The sequence below is a fragment of the Triticum aestivum genome, chromosome 7B (assembly GCF_018294505.1).
Source record: "Triticum aestivum cultivar Chinese Spring chromosome 7B, IWGSC CS RefSeq v2.1, whole genome shotgun sequence".
In the NCBI taxonomy this organism is placed as follows: Eukaryota; Viridiplantae; Streptophyta; class Magnoliopsida; order Poales; family Poaceae; genus Triticum; species Triticum aestivum.
In genome coordinates, this window is record NC_057813.1 from 9,597,496 (window position 1) to 9,619,573 (window position 22,078).

The 22,078-nt window shown below is 45.5% G+C and overlaps 2 protein-coding genes across 2 annotated transcripts; both read right to left on the bottom strand.

Moving 5' to 3' along the window:
• Nucleotides 1-7,653: 7,653 nt before the first annotated feature.
• Nucleotides 7,654-8,711, bottom strand: LOC123157542 (very-long-chain 3-oxoacyl-CoA reductase-like protein At1g24470). The gene is made up of 2 exons (XM_044575827.1): nucleotides 8,613-8,711; nucleotides 7,654-8,526 (listed from the first exon to the last, which is right to left on the bottom strand). The coding sequence occupies exons 1-2, from the start codon at nucleotides 8,709-8,711 to the stop codon at nucleotides 8,206-8,208; spliced, it is 420 nt and encodes a 139-aa protein (XP_044431762.1). The 3' UTR covers nucleotides 7,654-8,205.
• Nucleotides 8,712-8,749: 38 nt separating this feature from the next.
• Nucleotides 8,750-9,524, bottom strand: LOC123157543 (very-long-chain 3-oxoacyl-CoA reductase 1-like). The gene is made up of 2 exons (XM_044575828.1): nucleotides 9,169-9,524; nucleotides 8,750-9,078 (listed from the first exon to the last, which is right to left on the bottom strand). The coding sequence occupies exons 1-2, from the start codon at nucleotides 9,491-9,493 to the stop codon at nucleotides 8,750-8,752; spliced, it is 654 nt and encodes a 217-aa protein (XP_044431763.1). The 5' UTR covers nucleotides 9,494-9,524.
• Nucleotides 9,525-22,078: the final 12,554 nt, after the last annotated feature.

Sequence of the window (22,078 nt, forward strand, 5' to 3'; positions counted from 1 at the left end):
CTCAAATATATTCCAAAATAATATTTAAAAATACTTAACAGGTAAAAATAATATCATATTCATATTCTACATATTTTTCTAATCAAATTTCATATATAACATGTTCAAATCGAAGTTACGGTTTAAAAGGTATGGATGATTTTAAAAAGCATCTGTTTGACTTAAATATGATCCGCGGATGAATTACCTAAACATGAGGGGGGTTTTCAAAAAATGTAAAATAACGGTTCGGGTGTGACTTAAATCCGGACGGCGGGTTGATTTCAAGAAAAGATAGGGACTTTTGTGTAAAATACAAAAATAGCGCTTTGTTTTAACTTAAAACGGGACTGCGGGTTGAATTCTCTGAAATAGAGGGACTTTTCTGAAAAAATGCCATGACGGACGAAAGAAACCCAATTTGCTTTATTATTAGGTAAAGATAAAGAGGTAAAGATTGTAGGGGCCTTTGCGACACCTCTATTCCTGAAGAATCTTCTGGCCTCGATCTGTCTGCAAATAATCACAAGCAACTATAATTTAATAAATTCAGCACATATACATAACCGTTTCAGCATGCACAGAGCAATGATACACATTATCCCATTAAAACTCAACCACCATCTTGTGTGCATGCTGAGCTTCTACTATACAGCTAGCTTGGGTGAGTCAAAACAATTCCAGCATGCAAGTAATCTATATTCCATAATAAGAACAGAAACATATCAGGCGAAGGTACCGGAATTAAAAAAACAAAGCAAGTCTATACTGTTGTCTTCTATCAAAATTAAATATATGTGACAAAATATCACACAACAATTTGCGCACAAAATAACATGGATGCTCTAGTAGAACTGAAGTATACTGATGCTCCAACAGGAAGAGTGCACTCTACAAGGTAGGAACTCCTAAATACTCCCTCTGTAAACTAATATAAGAGCATTTAGATCACTAAAGTAGTGATCTAAACACTCTTATATTAGTTTACGGAGGGAGTAGTTGTGAATCTTTTAACATAAGTAGTAACAAGCCACTAAACTGTACATAGGGGAGGGTACTGTTAACAACTTGGATTGTCCCAAACTGCAGCTAATGAAAGTGCAGCTGCGGTGGACAGTAAAAAAGAGGAAGGACTTTTTTTCTCTACAACACATTTTATATCCTCTCTCTTTTGCTTCTTTATTTCCTTTTACTCTCAACTGAACCACACTGTAACTAAACTGCAACTCTGCAAGCCCAATTTTCTGTATCACACAGGAGCAGATCATATGTGACATCTTCTTTCTTCACTCTTTTTTTTTTTGGAGAAAAGTTCTTTCTTCAATCTGAACTGAACAACACCACGCACTGAACTACGCCCAAGTTCCTGTCTCACGAGAGCAGGTCACGCTGTGTAGAGCACTCAGAATAGGTGAGGCAGAACGGGAAGGCAACAAGGGTTGACGCGGCCTGCTAGCTGCGGCATAGAGCTGGGTAGGAGGGAGAAGGCTGGTGGGGAGGAATAGATAGTTAGTGAAAGAGGACATGCCCTTTAGAGCGAATTAAGACTGAAAAAAGTTTAATTATCTTTGGGATTAGTTTTAGTGGGAATAAAAGAGCTACATCTGCAGTTATGTTTAGAATATAATGGCTTCATTGTTTTCCTAATTCCCAATTCAATTTTTTGCCAAAGCAACAGGCAGGTTTGTTCAGAGCTTCTACGGAAAGAGAAATCAAAGTGGGGAAATATTAGTGATTACTCTTGATATGCTGCTACCATTAACCGTCGACCGTCAGCAAGGTTCTTGACCATCAGTACCATAACAAGAATCTATATTTCCTCTCTCATCAAGCATATAATTTAGGTCAGAATTTGAGATATATTTACCAATGCATGGCTGTTGTATATGGACCTGAACCAAAATCACATCAGATTTAATGCTGTTCCTATGGTTTATCTGTCAAATGTATAGATAGCTCGAAAACTTTAAAGATGACAGGCTTATGGTTTTGGGTGCAGGATACAGATTGCTGCAAGTGTCATGCCTAACATCAACGATGGAATTATCTATTTAATCACAACAGTACTCTACATCCTATAATATTATTAGTTCTCACAGAACTAATGACAACCCGTATAACCAAAATTTCCCTCCTAGGTTGGTAAATCCCCATGTAACTTCCTTTCTAACATAAATGCATCTTGTGTGCTCCAGCAAATCATAGGGCCAAGGCATAGGCGAGCTCGAGCCAGCTCAATTGAGAGATCAACAACACAACAGAGGAAACCAGATCAAGTAAATTGCATGGAACAGGGGATTCTTATCCTATCGGGCGATGCAGTTACCTCTTGCTCATATGACCAACCCATTCGGCTGGGGGAGAGGATGACAGGGGCCAAGCTGGTAACTGAGAAGGGAGCTCCGCAGCCGCAGACCTACCCTTAACGGTTAACGCCAGTGGCGGATCTAAGATTTGAAAACAGGGTGGTCCACCTAATTATTATTTTTGACAACAAATATGACATGTGAACGTTCTAACTAACTTTTTTTAGGGGAATTCTAACTAACTACCAATACCATATGGAAATAGATCGATATGGTCTTACAAACATACTAAAATTCTCAATTAAGTCTCAGTTTTGCATAAAAGAAGACTTACAAACATTCTAACTAATTTACTTTCTACTCCCTCCGTTCCAAAATAGATGACAACCATAATGACATAACTGGCCACAAATTATGTACCGGATGGTGGGTGGCAAAGGGAAGAGCAAACCCTAAATCAAAAATTGGGGAACCACTGAATGGGCAGTGGACGAGCTGAAATGGTACCTCAAATCGACAAGGATTGTTGCTGGCTTGCTGCTGCCTGTCGGCCGAGCGCGTCCTGGGCGTCCGGCGGGCGGCTGCGCAGGCGGGGACAGCAAGCGGCGAGCGGCGAGGGGCGAGCCAGCGAGACGGCGAAATGGGGAGGTAGCGACGGGAAGCGAGGGGCTGGCTCGATGTGTCCCGGCGGCTAGGGGCTGGCTACGTGAGGTTTTTCTCGGCCTAGGCAGAGGTGGGTCGGGCCTCAGAATAGCTATTGGGCTTTTATTTTATTTTCTCTGGCCCATCTCTAATCAGATTTTTTTAAGCAAAATCTCTAATCAGATTTTTTTAGACACTAAATCTCTAATCAGATATGGTATTATAGTAGGCACTAGGCTGGAACAAAATTCGTCCTCCTGTAACTCCCCCCACGCCGCCTGCGACCAACCAGGCCAAATCGGCGCTAAGTGCGTGTATCTAGACGAAAACACAGTTTACAGTCCATAACTAATTGATAAAGGAAACTTAGCAGCAAGAAGCTAAGCATCAAAAGTACACGGCATTCATTTAGCACACTTTTTGGTAATATCTGAACTTTTTTTTGCAGGGATATTTGAATCGTTATATGTCCATAACATTTAAGTGATATAGTATATACTCTCTTCCACCAAACCAAAAGTGAAGTCAAGTTGGCATCACTTTACATAGCTTGCGATGATTTATTTATTTTGCTAAAGTATAACTGAAAAGACAAATCATTCTTCTTCACAGCTCATCGCAAAAGAAAGTGAAATGAAAGTAGTTCGAGTCCCGCAAGCTTTTCGTGTCTTCTCGTATTGGATTCCCTTTGTTTGGGTCGTGGAATGATTTGTTATTCAGTTCACCAGATCCTGCAAAGAAATTATTTCAGTAAGAACAGAGTTGACGGAAGCGGTGATTTTGGAGCCCGGTGCATTTGCAGCTAGGAGTGAACTGTACATTTAAATAAAATTGCAAAAAAAACTGTTTTTTTCATCAAAGATGCTCTAGTGCACCAGCTGCATGCAGAAATTCATAGTGAAATGACATTCAAGGAGCTTTCATCAAAAGTAAATTAGGTTGTGAAAGAAACTTTCAAAAAGAGTGCCACTTAACCCTTTTATTTTGTTGAGAGCTTCTCAAATGTCATTTAACCACAAAATTTTGCACACACTTAGCGCACTTGAGCGTATTGAATGCCAAAAACCTTATGATATTTTTGATTGTTTGCCATTTATTCTAAATTTACTGTTCATCAGAAGCATATGAGCTTCGACTCATATAGCAATTACCGAGAGTTGACTCCTTATTATAGTACTCCTCGTTATTTATTATAGCAAAGAAAGGGACATACTACCCTCTGTTTCTAAATATAAGTATATTTCAATACAGACTATGAAGTAAAATGAGTGAATATACATTCTAAAATATGTTTATATATATCTGTGGTTTTCATTGCAATCTCTATAAAAACTTATATTTAGAAATATTTAGAAACGGAGGGAGTAGATATATAGCGACTATATGTAGTAGAAACGAACACGTACCGGGAGCAGCGGTAGTTGTAGGAGGAGGATGGGAGGAAGCTGGCCCTGATGCCGCACCCGGCGCCGGTGCTGAGCATCGCAGTGTGGCGGGGGTTCAAGTTGCCGGCGGCGACCATGACCGAGCGCACGCACTCGCAGAGCTCCCGCCGTTGTTCCCTGGTGCTGGTGGTTGCCAAGTCGCTGATGGTGCGGAGCCCCTTGCAGCACCGGGGCTGGGGGAAGACCAGGAACGGGCCGTCCGCGAAGCTGGTGATGTAGTCGGTGCATTCGCCAAACGCGATCTGCGCGACGCGGCAGTCGCTCGTGTCCGCCCCCGCCTCGGCGCCACGGCCGCCGGCGAGCAGGAGGAGCGCCACGACGGCGGCGGCGGCCAGCGTCGCCGTCGCGAGGTGGCAGGCAGGCGCCATGCGTGGTTGGGTTGCACCTGTGCTGGGATTGCTGGATGGATGAAGAGATGTGAGCGAGCGAGTGTGGATTCGTGTGTGTGTGGCGACGAGACGAGAGGCGCGCGAAGTATTTGTAGGGAGGAGATCGAGACGTTCCAGCGGAGATTGGAAACGTTCTTCTCCGCGTAACGTACGTACCTATGGATTAATTTTCACGTTCGCAGGTTATGGAGCGCGAAGATTAACTATGCAACCGGCTATGGTAATGGGAGTTTACAGCGTCGTTTTATTTTCAGAATGCGTTTCCAACCAGCAGTGAATTCTCAGCTCTGTGTCACACATTGTGTTTTGCACCAGGGGAAATATAAAATGATTTTTTTTGCGAAAATGAAATATAAAATGATTAACCGAATTCAAATAGAATTTATCGATGCGTTTGGTTCACGGAAAAAAAGGGCGGCTTCCGATTACATCGGTTTCTGAAACCGCACCGAGGGTTTGTTTCGGCCACGATGGTTTTCATAAGCGGGCTTTCCGATATAGCGCTTCACGAATGTTAGAATAAATCCAAGACGCTCCGTCGATCTACCGAGGACTAAGCAATCACACAAGTATGACACCGAGATTTGTTAACGAGGTTCATCATCATGGCTACATCTCGGGGCCTGACTACGAGCGCTCCTCCCCGTGACACCGTCACAATACCGCACCCCGGCCGCTCGAGCGCCGGCACACGCCGCCAGCTCCCCCTGCGTGCCTGTGCTATTATGTTGACGTAGATTACATCGTGTGTCTATCCCCTCATATATAAGAGGGCTAGGATATAAGTGTCCTACTTGGACACGACTCCATATCCTATCTCCACACCGTACAACTGAGAGTCCAACTGTAACCTACCTTGTACAGCAATATTCGACACAACTCTAACAGCGAAATCGAAACCACCCAAATTGGTCGGGGTTAGAAATCGGGACTCGGATGAAGTAACCAAACGATCCACGTTTTATGCAAGAATATTCGGAAGCGGCACTTCCCGGATACGATACAGCAAATACGTTACCGGCACGGTACCAAATGCGTCGTTAAGTTCTTCAAACAGTTTGTTGGTGCATGAGTAATGTTTATTATTTTTAGATACTGTATGGGTACTGTTATTTTATAACCTCCAAAAAAATAAGAATAGTACTCTTATTTTGTATTAACTCCTTAGGATTACTTTTTTTTATGGAATGACAGTAGGTACTCACACATGTAGGGTGAAACTAGCAGAGCCCTCCTATTTGACACTCTTTGCGTCACCCGAGCATTTTCTTTCACTGCAATTTTTCTTTTCAGGATTTACAGCCGGGTTTCCTCCAAAACAATGCTTCTAGATTTTTTCTATATATTAAAAATATAGTACCGTAGGATTAAAAAATATTATGGAATTTTAAAATGCACACACAATTTTAAAATGTGCACGAATATTAAAGGAATATCCACAAAATTAGGGACAAAGTTAGAGAATTTAAAAATGTTTATGAATTCTGTTTTTCAAATATATATTTTTTACTTACTTTTACAAATGTTCACGAATTATTGAAATATGTTCTTGTAATTTAAGAAATTTTCGTGCATTTTAGAAAACAGTGGGAAAGTTCAAATATTCATGATTCTTTAAAATAAGTCACGAATCTTGCAATTTTTCTTTATATTTTAAAAAATTGTTTGTCAGTTTCAAAAGTATTTACAAATATTCAAAAGAAAGAAAGCAAAAAATAAAAATAAAAGTGTTCATCATACATCGTTAAAAATGTTCATGTATTTTTTACGGAAAAATTAAAAAAATAAAAGGATATAAAAGTAAATAAAACAAAATATTAGATAAAAATAAAGTAAAAAGATAAAATAAAAAATTGAAAAGGAAGGAAAAAAACTAAAATGGAAATGGAAAAAGAAAGAAAAAGAAATCAAGCTGAAGAAGAAGGAAACCCTATTTTAAGGAACCCTAAAAATTGTTCGAAGAAGTAAACCCTAGCCAAAGGAGCTTAGAAATTGTTTGAACAGAGACCACTAGTGAAAAAACAAGGAAAAAAATATATCTTCCGCCTTGCTTGGGCTCTCCTATGGTGGGTCGTGGGTGTGAATCTTCGACCTCTTGATGCAGTGACTGCCATATATGTTTTGTCCTGGGCATCAAGGGCAGCCAAGGATGTAGCCAGGTTTGGCTCATGTTGTATAAGGTACTTATATAGTAATTTATTGAAAAAAAAATAGAGTCCATGCTATTCATATTCTGCTAGCCCCGGTACGACGATGCCGAGCGTTATGATGTTGGGATGGAAGAGCCCGTTTGGCCTTTCCCACTTCCACTTGATCGCTCACCTCCGTAGTTACTGGGCAAGCACACCGTTGTGTTCCTCTTCGGCAGCTTGACCATGCCAACACATCGCCGCTTGCCAGGCACTGGAGTTCCATGGTCAACTTCCTTGGTTTTCCCTATTGCTCTTTGTTCCTAATACTAAATGTTTATTTTTGTATTGTTGTTTCTTAGTGTCTTAATATCCAATTCAATCTTTTTTCTTTAGTACTTTTTTCATCAACTCAAATCCGAGTGATGATGGCACCAATGCAACACAAAAGACCACAAATTCGAGTTTGTTGGAAAATACTGAAAGATTTGTATTCGTCTTTTAGTGCATACTAGAATTCTAGAAAGGACTAATGATCTATCGTAATGCTTACAATGAAAGGATGAGAACATTGTGCGTGATGTGGGCCTTAATGATACCACATCGAAAACAATCGAGGAAAAAAGAAAACAGTGGTTGGGATGATATTTTCGAGGAGGCATAGGGCTTTTGTCTTCTTCTTTTTTTTGACGGGAAAGCCTTCATGTCTGCTTTATTATCTCAAATCAAACTTACATCATTTGTGAAAGCATTGAGAATAAAACTAGGAGGTGTACATGACCACACCGTCTGTGGATTACCCCTCCCATAGCTAGCTAAATCACGGGCAACCATGTTTGTCTCTCTAAAACAATGTTCAATAGTGACCTTCCCGAAATCTTGTAGTAGACTACGACAATCGTCTAGAATTGGTGCAACCACCAGTGTGTACCCTTCATTCAACTTCAGAGCATCCGTGACGATCAAACTATCAGACTGAATCATGATTTTATCTTGTACATTACAATGTTGTGCCAATTATGGAAGATGAAATGCCAGTTATAGATCAGAAGGGTCGTGGCAGCCAGTTAGTAGCTTACTATGATCATTTCCATCTTGAAATATTTAATGTGGCGCTTGATCAAATTATTGTTGAGTTGAATAGTCATTTTGCTAAGAGATCTACTAAGCTGAGGTGCATATCTTGATCCGATAAATCTTTTGCCAACCATGAGAACGACAAATTAATTAACTGAACTTGCAAGAATGTACGCTCATGACTTCCCCCAACTACGTAGATTATTGAGAAGGGCGTTAGAGTTCAGCCATTCAGCACTCAACTGAGGCAGCCGCTTGTGCATGTGTAGCTTACTAGGTCTCGAGTCCCGGCTGGGGCACGCGGCAACGGCCTCATCCTGCGTAGCTCCTTCCTCTGCCACAGGTGCTCACGCAGGAGGAGCTCCTCGAGCAGCCAGTCGGGCACGACGTAGGCTATGAACCACGCGATCTGGTGCCGCAAGTTGGGCACGCAAAGCGCGCCGTGGCCTATCCAGCGCACCGCTGCGCGCGCGTAGTCGTCGGGCGTCGGCGTCAACGGCGCGAAGAGCTTGGCCTCCGAGAAGCCGGACGCCATCGCGCCGGTCACGAAGAACGGTGCCTACATATAGCATTGTTATTAGTGGCAGTGTGGGACCGTGGCAGTGCATATAGATTTAGTATGCATGGGAGGTGAATTTACTGTACCTGGCATTGCACATCGATTCCTTTGCTTCTATACTCGACGTGAAGGCACTTGGAGAACCGAGCAACGTAGCTGCATGGAGTGAAACAAAGTTGCTTCATGAGTGCTCTTTTGCCATGGAGTACGTACGTGCATATGCTTAGCTAGTGCTGCTGTACTTGGCAGTTGGCACGCCGTACCGTTTAGTGGCGGCGTACATGGTGTAGAGTGGCAAGGAGGGGAGGGCCTCCGATGACATCGAGCCGAAGTTCACCACAGCTCCCCTCCCGCGCTCCACCATGCCCGGAATCACCGCCGCCGTCACCTCGGTCAGCGCCAGCAGGTTCACCCGTATCATGTCCACCCACGCCTCCACGCCGGCGTCATGCAGGAACGCCGCGGGGGGCTCCAGCACCCCGGCGTTGTTCACCAGCACGCCTACGTCCAGCGCCTCCACGGTCTGCCGTAGCCGCCGCAGCGCCTCGTCGCCTGCCGGATATCCATTTTAGTAGTACATCAGATGAGCTTAGATGAATGATGGATGCATGCATTCTTGTGTGCGTAGTGTTAATTTCTCACCCTGAGCGGTGGAGACGAGCGACAGGTCCAACACGACGGTCTTGGTCTGGACGGCGGGAGCGGCCTTGGATATCGCCGAGGAGATGTCCCGCAGCTTGGCCGGGTTGCGGCCGACGAGGACGAGGTTCATCCCCCTGCGCGCGAGCTCCAGGGCCGTGGACCGCCCCATGCCGGATGTTGGCCCGGTGACGACGGCCCACGCGCCGTAGCGGCGTCGGAGGTCCTTGTGCCCGCGCAGGCAGAGGGCCAGGTGCGAGAGGAGGGGGAACGCCAAGGCGGCTACGTGGAGGGCGCCAAGAAGGGCCAGTGAGGCGAACCATGCCATCCTCCTCTCGACTCTCGACCACGAGTGTGTGTTGGTGCTACCAGCTCGTGCCTCAACTCCTCGTCTCAATTGGAAATTTATACACTACTAGTGCAAAAGTAAGTCAAGTTTATTCTAAAAAAAAACTTCTGAACTATTTTGATTTTTTTAATTATTAAAAAAATTCTTCATATAGATTATACATACAACCAGAAACCAAAGTGTATTTCCCCACAGCACCTGCCTTATAGTACGTCCCCCCAACAAGTCATGATACTGCTATATACAAGTCATAAAAAGAAAACAGCATGGTACGATACCTCAGCCATTTATTAGGTTTGATTCTATATGACCGACAACCCTCACCAATAAGCAAGACCTATTAACTCGATGGCATTCTCAGCCGATACTAATTGGAATTCTAGGACAATTGGATCTTTATTAAGGTCTTCAGTTTTCTTAGGGCACCTACAATGCGGACGCTTAGGCTAGTCATAGTGGAGAGTATCATATACTACTATCATGCATATAATACTAGTGCATGATACTACTTTCATGGTGCATAGTATCATAAAGTACTATCATAGATGATCATATTTATTGCCATGCATGACACAAAGTAGCATAACATTTAACATGATATGGTATCTACCTATGTTACTCTAGCCCTCTCTCTCTTCTTTAATTGTGTGCCACATAAGCATGTTTGCTAGTCCCAAGTATATGTTACCGGTTATGTTACCCCACTATGATCAAATACGAACCCGAATGTATGACAAATACGAAATAATGAATTGTGATGGAAAATTCCTCACCCTCATCATCTTACTTATTGATTGTGACATAGTTCTCTATCTCCGCATTTCCAAATGGTTATTGACGGGTCTTTTGTTTTCTGGGCGAGCTGCAGAGGTACTTTAAGTTGTAAAAAAGGCTTTAGTTATCAATCTGAACCGGGCATAGTTCTCAATTTTCACAACCTGTCGGTGTCATGCGAGGGCGTCATGTCAAGTTTCATGCTTTTCGGAGTTCGTTTGCATTTTTTGAAATGAAAAAAAAACATAAACTCCATGTTCTGGGTCGAGTCTTGAGATCCTTATGTTTGAAATTCCTTTTGTTTTCTTGGATAAGGCCTAAATATGGACTCAAGAACACAAATATGATTTATCAACCCAATTTTATCAATATTTTCTTGCATTTGATGTTAAAATTATTATTATATTGACTAACAATCTAGACATACACTTAATGTCTTATAAATATAAAAAAAGGACCACGAAAGATGCCAAATTTTGACATGGATCATGTAATGATGTATCTTGAGTGTATTTTTCTAAGGCCAGCAAATGAATTATCGGTCGTATCGCCTTGAACCCAACTCATTCCCTCTTGAAACCATGTCTCTTACTCCAAGGTGGTTCGGTTTTAGCAGTGTATGTCACAACTTTTGCAAAATCTTCTCAATTTTTTACATAGCCTTTAGGTGTCATGCGAGAGAACCATATCAAATTCCATGCTTTTTGGACTTTGTTTGTATTTTTTGAAATTAAAAAATAATATACTCCATGTTTGTGGTTGATTCTTGGCATCCTCATGTTTGAAATTCCTTTCCTTTTCTTGGATAAGACCTAACATGGACTCAAGAACACAAATAAGATTTATTGACCCAATTTTGCCAAGTTTAAATTTTAATTATATTCACTAAATGTCTTATGTCTAAATGTTCACTTAATGCCTATAAAGGAGATAGGGAGGTTGGAAGATAATAAATAAATGATGTAGAAAGAACAAAACATAGAGGAAAAAAATAATGCACAAAAGAAAAAGAAAACGGAAAAAAGAAGTGTTTGCCTAGTGAAAAAAGGCACTTGCCAAAGAGAAAGAAGAAGAAGAAAAAAACACTCGGCAAAGAATTTTTATGACGAGTGCCAAAAAGATGCACTTGATAAAGAGTTGTTTGCCGAGTGAAATGTTTACCTACTAGTGCCCGATGAACTGCACTCGGGAAACAACCTGATAGTACTGGGCACCATTTCAAATTCTGATTGCACCTGTAAGCAAGGGAGATTACTCTTGGATATGCCAATCAAAATTCTAATTGGGTGCGTTAATGACTAGTTGGTTGGATACTTCACTCTTAGATTTAGTGTTGCCATGTTACACACCCTTAGAAGTACCCAAGATTTACACACCCTTATCAGGTTGGTACTTCCAAGAGTACCAAAGTACCAGGTTAATAAGACAGTGAAGTATCAGGTTGGCATCCAGAAATAAGAAACCGAGGTACTACCGAGCTCTCTCAGAGTTTAGCGACTTCTGGCCGTCCGATCGTTTTCCTGATGTGTTCTCGGCCGTAGGATCTAGCTGCCGATCGATCTCGGTTGTCTGATCGAAACCGAGGCCGTTTCTATCAAAAATGTGCGCCCCGGTCATGCCACCGTGCGTAAATAGCCTGCCCCGCTGGGGGCATTTTCGTCATTTCACGCACTGGGGGTATAAAGGGTCGGCTCCCGTGGTGAACCCTGGCCGGCTCCTCTCCCGCTCGCGCCGCCTCCTCATCCCCACCCGGGCCTCCCTCTCCTCCTTCCCCGCCACCGCCTGACCTCCTCCCCACCCGCGCCTCCCTCTCCTCCTGACCCGCCGCCGCTCGGCCTCTTCCCCTCATGGCCTCCTCCTTCCACCCCTTCGATCTGGCGTCGCCCAAACCCTAACGCCCCGGTTCGGCCCCGGCTCCCACGGGAAGGAAGGAGGAATGGCGAGGCGAGGCAAAGGCGGCGGCGTATGGGACGCGGCGCAGGCGGCGTGGCCCAGGGGGTCGGCCTCCTCCTCCCCTACACCTCTCTCTACCCCCCAGTGCATAGTCGCGCCGCTCGTCTCTTCCTCTCCCGCGTCCGTCCCGGCGGCGGCGACGAATGTGCGAGTCCCTGTAGGAGGGAGAGAGAGAGAGAGAGAGAGAGAGAGAGAGAGAGAGAGAGAGAGAGAAAGAGAGAGAGGATGAGGGCCTCTTGCGCTCGCTTGTGACCCTCGGCCGTGGCTAGGGTTTCGGGCTAGGCATTGCCTTCGTCGCCGGCGCAGCTCTGGTGGACTCCGGCGGCTCCTCTTTGTCTCCTCCCTCGTCCCCACGCGAGGCAAAGAAGAAACGAAGCACCTCGCCTGACTCCTCAGAGCTCAGGCACTTTCGGCCGTCGGAACCACTTCTCCGGTAAGTAACTAGAGAAGTTTGGTCCTTGCTTAGCCATATAATCATAGGACAAATATGTCGTGGTTGCAGTTGTTTTCCAGGTGATGTTTTTAGGAGCTAGATTAAATTCAGTACAGTGATTTGGTCATCAACTGTGTGAAAATAGCTACAGATTTCTGTTTGAGATGGGGATATTTGCTAGATTAGCAAATGCACATTTCAGTATGATGTTATGTTGTGTTGTTAGCATGTAGAAATATTAGTATAAGCTCCGCAGAGAAGAAAAACCACGAATTTGTATGAGCTGGTTACATCATTTATTTGTGTTGTTTATGGTTGTAGTGATTGACGGCGACTAGGTTCTCAATACCGGTTCCGATGATTATTGAAGGCTATTATGTCAAAATTAGGATGTGCAAGTTGACGACGGTGACTATGGTTGTAGTGGTAACTGGTAGGGTATTTAGTCTTCTAAAATGATATGCATCATTGTTAGATGTCGAAATTAGGCAGTTCAACAAGAAACTTGATGGCAACATTCCTCCTAGGAATAATAAGGCATTCTTTATATAGTGGGAAAGCAAAGACATAATTGTTTCTTCTGGTTTATTGTTACTTCTTATATGTTGAGGCGCGACTAAATCATTTATGAAATGCCATAATAAACCTTTTATTTCTTACTATAGAAAGATAAAAAAAGGTTCACCATTATGCACAAAACAATCTGTCTTAAGGATTGACAATTAGGATTTGCAGGCATACTCAGCCATGGCACCTTGCTGAATGAAAATATTATTTTAGACTCCTGGTAATATATGCTTCCTTGCATTTGTTGCAATTTTTCCCACTTATGTCTTGCATTTATGGATTTTCCCCTATGGTGTAATTGTAGTTGCTGCTGTATGATGCTTTTGTGGCTTAGGGATTGATGCTACTCCCTTTAAGATTGTTGCTTCCTGATTTTTCTTACCAGGGGTTGTCATCTAAAGTTGATTTTTATAGGAATCAGGACCTGTTCTTTTTTTCTTCACCAGGAACTGGTTCCTGATTTGGCTGATGATCCTTCTCTTCCTATGGTACGCGGGCCGGAGTGTCAGTTTGATCATGTCGTTCTGTAGCTCAAAGGTTGATGACTACCATGAGGCACTGCCCAGTTAAGTCTACCACGCTGTAAGCTCCTCCATGTTATGTTCCTTCGGTTAATTCCTATACCACCAAATAATTCCTCTTCGTGGCTCACAGTATGGTTGTTGTGTTCGGCTGCACAGGGTTGTGATTAGGTTTGGTGTCGTGTTCGTTCCTGCAGTCATTGATGGGGTTGGCGCTGCTCCTCCTTTGGATTTGGCTGTTCCGTTCGTGTTCATCTCCTTCTCAGGTGATCTTCTTCACCGTCCACGGAGAGTATAAAATTTGTTCTTTGTCATAGATTGTTTTTTGTGGAGGCATGTCGTGTTGCTTCCCTGGATATATTCCTTTGGTTGTTTGATTTACTGTTGTGGTATAGCTAGCTACTCTGTTGTTTCCCTAGACTATTATTGTGCATTGCTCCATGTGATCCTTGAAAATAGACATCTTGAATGGATGCATGTGTGGTCAGCTGGGTTTGGTCCAATCATGCTTTTGATATGGAAATTAGGTTCATCCATATATGGAGGGGTACTATTTTAGATAGTTGTTTGATCTCTGTATGCTTTATAATATGAGATGTTGATGGCTTGTATTGTACTGCACATGACTATCAGTATTTCAGTGTTTCTTTACATATGTTTGAAGCAACTCTGATTCTAGCTATCCTTATGTTCATGTCATTCTTATTGTTTATATTGTTTGACATGTATTGTTTATAGCCTGTTGTGATAGCATATCTGAATGTTTATATTGTTTGACATGTATACCGTGCACAGAGTCACTTGGTTGTGTGATACGCTTGTGCTCGTCGGCGGGGCGGTGCAAGGCGCAACTCCGACACGGTTCCTCGCCGGTTGGACGGCATTCAGGCGCAACCCCAGTGCCCACTGAGTACTACCTCGGCTACAACCTCCCTTGGTGAGCTCCATCTTCCTCCTGCTCATCTGCTTCGGCTAGTGTATTGGACATGGCTGTGGCTATGTTGATGTGGTGCTCGTGTGGTTGATGCTCTATGCCCTACTCATGCATCGATTCCTACTTGAGCTCTGTAGTTGTGGATGCATGATATTCTAGGGTTTGCAGGCTGAGTTCATGTTTGGTTTCTATCATAGGAGTTCCTGCAATGATCTGGTTTACGTGTGGATGCCCTGGTCGTATAGCTATGCTCCTGGATTTGCTAAATTGATCAACAGTGTTTGTGCTAGGGCGGTGATGATTAACCTTGACTGAAATAAGTGTGCCTTTGAACAATCGAGGCACCTGTGGGTATCAAGCTGGATCCTCCCTCTTGTCTCTAGAATCCTTTTTGATCCTGTGATACTTGTTGTTCTGTCCTTGGATGGTCATTCTTGTTGAGTGATAACCAGGGAAGCTCCAATATATAAACAGATTGATCTGGTGATAAAATATGATGGGGGTAGGTTATACAATCGAGGAAAGGCGAATCTGAGCCCACTATCCTATCCAAAAAGAAGAAACGAAGCAGCCGTCAGACGCTCTCAGAGTTTAGCAACTTCTGGTCGTCGGATCATTTTCCTGATACGTTCTTGGCCGTAGGATCTAGTTGTCGATCGATCTCGGTCATCAGATCGAAATTGAGGCCGTTTCTATGAACAGTGCGCGCCCCGGTCGTGCCACCGCGTGTAAATAGCCTGCCCTGCAGGGGGCATTTTCGCCATTTCGTGCACTGGGGGTATAAAAGGCGGCTGCTCCCATGGAGATGACCTAGCCGCCTCTCTCCTCGGCTACAACCTCCCTTGGTGAGCTCCATCTTCCTCCTGCTCCTCTGCTTCGGCTACTGTATGGCACATGGCCGTGGCTATATTGATGTGGTGCTCGTCTGGTTGATGCTCCTGGATTTGTAGGCTGTTGTTCATGTTTAGTTGCTATCATAGGAGCGCATGTGATGCTCTGGTTTACATGTGGATGCCCTGGTCCAATAGCTATGCTCCTGGATTTGCTAAATTGATCAGTGGCATTTGTGTTAACCGTGGCTGAAATAAGTGTGCCTTTGAGCAATCCAGGCACTTGTGGGCTCTGCTTTCAAGGCGTCCCTAAGGCATCGCCTAGGCGACGCTTAGGCGTCAGGGCACCCTGCGAGGTTGAGGCGTCCACCTCGCCTTAGGTGGCTCTCTAAGGCGTCTGAGGCATCTGCCTAGGCGTCCAGGTGGTTGCTTTAGTCCATTTTGGATGCCTTAGCTTGCCAGGCAGGCAGGGGAGCTGTTTTAGGCGGGAAACTGGAATGATGTTGGCACCAACAGGTAAGAGGGGAGAGAGAGAGAGAGAGACATCCCCCAATCGACACACTCCTCCCCCTCCTTCTCTCCAGTGGCTCCTCTCCAGCAGATCTAGTTCCCCCTCTATAGCAGATCCTCTCCGGAAGCTCCTGCCCCTCCTCTGCAACGGCTCCTCCTCTCCAGCAGCTCCTCCTCCTCTTCCTCCTATCCTGTAGCTCCTCCTCCTCCTCCTGTCCAGAAGCTCCTCCTCCTCCTCTCCAGTACAACATCAACAAGCAACAGTAAGGTATACCTCCCTCTCCCTTCTCCCACACCCTCCTCTGCTCTCTTTCTTCTTTGTTGGACTGTTTTGTGCTAGCTGGTTGGTGGTTGCTGATGTCTACTACGCAACCTTCTCCTTGTAGACGTTGTTGGGCCTCCAAGTGCAGAGGTTTGTAGGACAGTAGCAAATTTCCGTCAAGTGGATGACCTAAAGTTTATCAATCCGTGGGAGGCGTAGGATGAAGATGGTCTCTCTCAACAACCCTGCAACCAAATAACAAAGAGTCTCTTGTGTCCCCAACACACCCAATACAATGGTAAATTGTATAGGTGCACTAGTTCGGCGAAGAGATGGTGATGCAAGTGCAATATGGATAGTAGATATGAGTTTTTGTAATCTGAAATTATAAAAACAGCAAGGTAACTAATGATAAAAGTGAGCGTAAACGGTATTGCAATGCTAGGAAACAAGGCCTAAGGTTCATACTTTCACTAGTGCAAGTTCTCTCAACAATAATAACATAATTGGATCATATAAGTATCCCTCAACATGCAACAAAGAGTCACTCCAAAGCCACTAATAGCGGAGAACAAACAAAGAGATTATGGTAGGGTACGAAACCATCTCAAAGTTATCCTTTCTGCTCGATCTATTCAAGAGTCCGTAGTAAAATAACATGAAGCTATTCTTTCCGTTCAATCTATCATAGAGTTCATACTAGAACAACACATTAAGACACAAATCAACCAAAACCCTAATCTCACCTAGATACTCCATTGTCACCTCAAGTATCCGTGGGCATGATTATACAATATGCCTCACACAATCTCAGATTCATCTATTCAACCAACACAAAGTACTTCAAAGAGTGCCCCAAAGTTTCCGAAGAGTCAAGACGAAAACATGTGCCAACCCCTATGCATAGGTTCATGGGCGGAACCCGCAAGTTGATCACCAAAACATACATGAAGTGGATCACGTGATATCCCATTGTCACCACAGATAAGCACGGCAAGACATACATCAAGTGTTCTCAAATCCTTAAAGACTCAATCCAATAAGATAACTTCAAAGGGAAAACTCAATCCATTACAAGAGAGTAGAGGGGGAGAAACATCATAAGATCCAACTATAATAGCAAAGCTCGTGATACATCAAGATCGTGCCATAGAGAGAACACGAGAGAGAGAGAGAGAGAGAGAGAGAGAGAGAGAGAAAGAGAGAGAGATCAAACACATAGCTACTGGTGTCGTGGTTCTAAGTCTGACAGTAGAATGGGGGGGTAGGTATGGAGAGGCAAGATCCTAGCTATGGAGCAGTTGTGAACACAAGGATGTATGAGTTCAGGCCCTTCTCGGAGGAAGTAACAGCCCTACATCTCGGAGCCCGGAGGCGGTCGACTGGATTATGTGTGTATGGATTACAGGGGTGCGAACCCTTTACACTGAGGAGGGGGGTGGCTTATATAGTGTCCGCCAGACCCCTCCGGCCCTCAGTAATGCAGGGTTTAAAGTACGTTAAGTCTAGGCGTTACTGGTAACGCCTCACATAAAGTGTCCTAAATGCCATAAAGACTACTTAATTACAGACCGTTATGATGCAGAGTGGTTCTTGATCTTCTAGTGGTCGAGTGAGTCTTCATGGTCGACTCCTTCGAGTCCGTCGAGTGAAGTCTTCTCTTGGTCGACTGGAAGGCAGTTTCTTCTGAGAGTGTCCTTGGGTAGGGTACTTGGATCAGGTCTATGACCCTACCCTAGGTACATGACTTCATCATTAGCCCCCGAATGGATCGAGGTTTGAGTGAGGAAGGAGTTGACAATATTTCCGACCTGCTTTTATGTTCTGGACATGTATTGTCTTGGACCAATAATCTCTTCGTTGATAATCACCAACTTTTCTTTCAGTCGCCTTGATCCATTCTCTTCTTTCGTCGAGTGAACTTTTGAACTTAGCAATCTCCGAGTGACGGATCGCAGGAAATCTCTCGTCTGACAGATCGATCTGCTGTTCGCGGATTTTGTGGGATCCGAATTTTGGGGAAGTGCACGAAGCGGGGCGGACCGCGGCGCTCGGATAGGATAAGGCATAGACGCCTCGATTCCCACGCCACCTTTTTCACCACGTATTGCGTACGCGCGACTGTTTCGGGATGTGATTGGATTGCCTGGGCCCACTTGTCATCCACTCGGAAGTGCTCTTATAAAGGCGCCCGGCGAGGGTTTTTGAACAGTATCTCTCCATTCTTCTCCCTGCCCTCTCCGCCTCGGCCCACTGCGCCCGCTCTCGCCTCCGCCCAATCGCTCCTCGTACGCTTTGCCGACAACAATGGTGAAGGAGAAGACGGCGGCGCTGGAGCGCGCGAAGAAGGCGACGGCGACGGGGAAGGCGAAAGGGAGAGCGACCAGTCGGGGCGGGTCTTCGTCAAGGTCCCGTCTGCCGCAAGGCTGGGTCCAAGGGGATTGGATCCGGTCGACCATCACCGAGAAAGATCTCACTGAGATGGCCAACGAGGGTTTGATCCCCCACGGAGCAGCGAGGCTCCCGGGGAACGAGTGGCAACCACAGCCGGAAGAGGGTGAGTGTGTTCTTCTGGCTACCCACGTCGACCGTGGATTTTCTCTGCCTCCGAGTGTTTTCTTCCGTGGTTTCTTGAATTTCTTTGGGGCGCAACTCCACCACTTCAACCCGAATTCCATCGCCTACCTTGCTGCCTTCGTGTCCATGTGCGAGAACTTCCTGGGTTGCCGACCGCATTGGGGTCTGTTCAAGCACATATTCACTTGTCGTTCTCAGACAGTGAAAAAGCGAGTCCAGACGATGATAAGACCAAGGTTATTTAGATGTGTGGAGGTCTGGGGATCCAGATGAGAAACAAGAGCACCTTTCCGGCCATGACTCTCCCTGAGTCGGTCAGAGGATGGCAGTCGACTTGGTTTTACTGCCAAAACGAGTCGACGTCGGGGCTGTCGAGTGGTCTCCCTCCGTTTACCATGGACCGAGCAAGCAAACCCTCTTCTGTGAAGGTGCTCCCTGAGGAGAAAGCCCAAGTGAAGATGTTGATGGAGCGTGTAGTCCAGTTAGTTCGGGAAGGAGTGACGGGTATGGACCTTCTGGAGGTCTTCCTTAGGCGACGCATCCAGCCTCTCCAGTACCGAGGCCATTGTATGTGGTTGTACTATGGAACCGAGGATGAAACTCGGGTCCATCCAGAAGTAGTCGACGATGCCACACTGGAGAGATGGATGGCCGCGGTCACTGGGAACAAAGACAACCCTTGAGAAGCCAGGAGGATTCCTCCACTCGACCATTCTAGCACTCCAGACAAGGTATGCCCACTTTATTTCCAATTGTGATCTTGCCATACTTATTCTGCTTCCGCTGCAAATAGGTCGATTGATCTTTATTTTGCTGTCTGTCAGGCCCTCACCAAACTATACTCGATGCCCAATGCAGCACAGACGCCGACTGAAGAAGGGGAAGCAAGTGGGGGCGAAAGCCAGGAAGAGTGGGACTCGGACGCTGCTGATGATGACGATGATGACGATTCTGATGGTGAGGAAGAAGAGGAGGAGGAGGAGGAGGAAGTTGTACCGCCTCGCATGGAAAGGCGATCGAAGCTCGTCCATGACCCTGCGACTGAACGTGGCAAGGGGGTCGCGACTGTCGTGCAGTCGACCAAGCGCCCTCGGACCACTTCTCCGGCGCCGACTGAGAAGGCTCTGAAGCAATCTCGAATGGCACCATCGAAGCCGGCGAAGGTCTTGCCGAAGATGAAGGTGTCGATCCCCACTATCTCAGGGTAATGATGTTGCTTGAGTTTTTTCGTTCCCATGAACTTATCTTTGGTCGACTCGTAAATCAACCGACTGTCTTTTGGAATCGCAGTGCTGCTACTTCTGACACCTCAGCTAAGGCTGACGATCATGAGATGGAAGACGCTGCCACTTCAAAACCTGGTATGACTCGTAATTCCGTCTTTTAGTCGATTGGCTCTTAGTCTCTAATTCTGATTCTTTTCTATGGCCCCATCCAATATCGTTATCACCCTTCCTGACGACGACGACGATGAGGAGCCGCTGAGCAAAGGAGGAGTAGGAAAGCGTCCGCTGGCAGGGTGACTCAAGACGTGCCAGCACCCGAGACACTGATCGCGGAGGAAGAGAACACCACTCGGCACACCGTATCTTTCGCGGTGCCGTTGACGAGTGCTCACCCCGCGTCGTCGAGTGCTGCACATCCTTCACTCTTCTCGACCCACTACGTCCCAGAGGACCAAGCCAGTGCTGCAAAGGAAGCGATACGCCAGGCGGGAGTCATGATGGAGAAGGTGAAGGCCATCCGGGAGGCTAGCCAGGCAGCCTATGACGCTAGTTCCGCTCTTCAAAGCAACATTCAGGTCAGTCGGTCATCGCCTGTTCTGTTAGGATATGATATCTGAAAATTCTTCTTTCTGAAATCCGTAGTAGTCCTACGCCCACTGGGTGTGTCGATTGAAATTCCGGGTTAGTGGGGGCACGCTGAGTGCACCCACTGGGTGTAGTCCCCAAGGCTATGGTGGACTGTTGGCAGTCGACCATAGGCTTTATAAGTTAAGTTCTTCTTTCATTCGACTAGGTCGAATGGATTTCTCAAACCGGTGGGGGCACGCTGAGTGCACCCACTGGGTGTAGTCCCCGAGACTGTGGTCGACTGCTGGCAGTTGACTACAGTCTGAAGAACACTTTCTATTTGTTTTTTTTGGTCGACTGGTCGACTCTATCTTGATAGAACTAGTGGGGGCACGCTGAGTGCACCCACTGGGTGTAGTCCCCGAGACTACGGTCGAATGTTTGTATTCGGCTGTAGTCTTAGAAACGTATGATTTTTCCTTAGTCACTCGGAAGTGAATTATCTTTGACATTTTGTCGATTGGTTCTTCGTAGAAATCCTGCGACCTTGCGGCTCGTTACACCGAGTTGGAGAACAAACATATCCAACTCGAGCTTGATCTGAAGCTGGTCCAGGAGAATTTGGCAAAGGCAAAGGAGGAGACCAAAGGTATGTTTGGTGAGGCCTCGACGACTGCTTTTGCCCCTCATTTGTTTCAAAGTCTGATCTTGCTGTAACTTTGCAGGCAAAGTGAAGGAAGCCCAGAAGAAAAAAGACCTTGAGCTAGCTGAGATGCAGAAGACAGCTTTAGAGAAGACCAAGCTCGCAGATGAGAAGTTGGCTTCGGTCACCAGGCTGGAAGAAGAGAACACCAATCTGAAAGCTGCTCTTGCTATTGCCAACAAGGAGGTCAGTCGACTGAAAAGCGATAAAGTTGTTCTGAATGAGAAGGTCAGTGAGTTGGCGGGGAAGAGGAATGATCTGGAGGCTTATCTGGGCGGACTCGCCAAAAAGTTGTTCCTCATGCTCGAAGGTAATCCTTTGAACCAAACAATTGTTTTTATAGTGAACTTTCCATTCGACCATCGCCTTGACTCGGCGATTGTACTTGCAGAGTTTTGCCAAAACTTTGAAGAGGAGACTGGTCGACTGGAACCAAACCTGGACCCCATCAACTCTCCGGTGAATGATGAAGTCGCCATGAACGTGTTCCGGCTCGAGTCTCGTGTTTCTGTTGTCATTGACTATCTTGCAAGGCTGAAGGTCGCCACTTCCCGCATTGACACTACGCTCTGGCCCAGGGAGACGCTCCAAAATGACCTCGAGTCTCTGATGACTCGACTAAACACAATCCCTGGTCGAGTGCAGGAGTGGAAGAAGTCTTCTGCCAGGTGCGGTGCAGATGTCGCTCTGTGTCTGGCTCGAGTCCA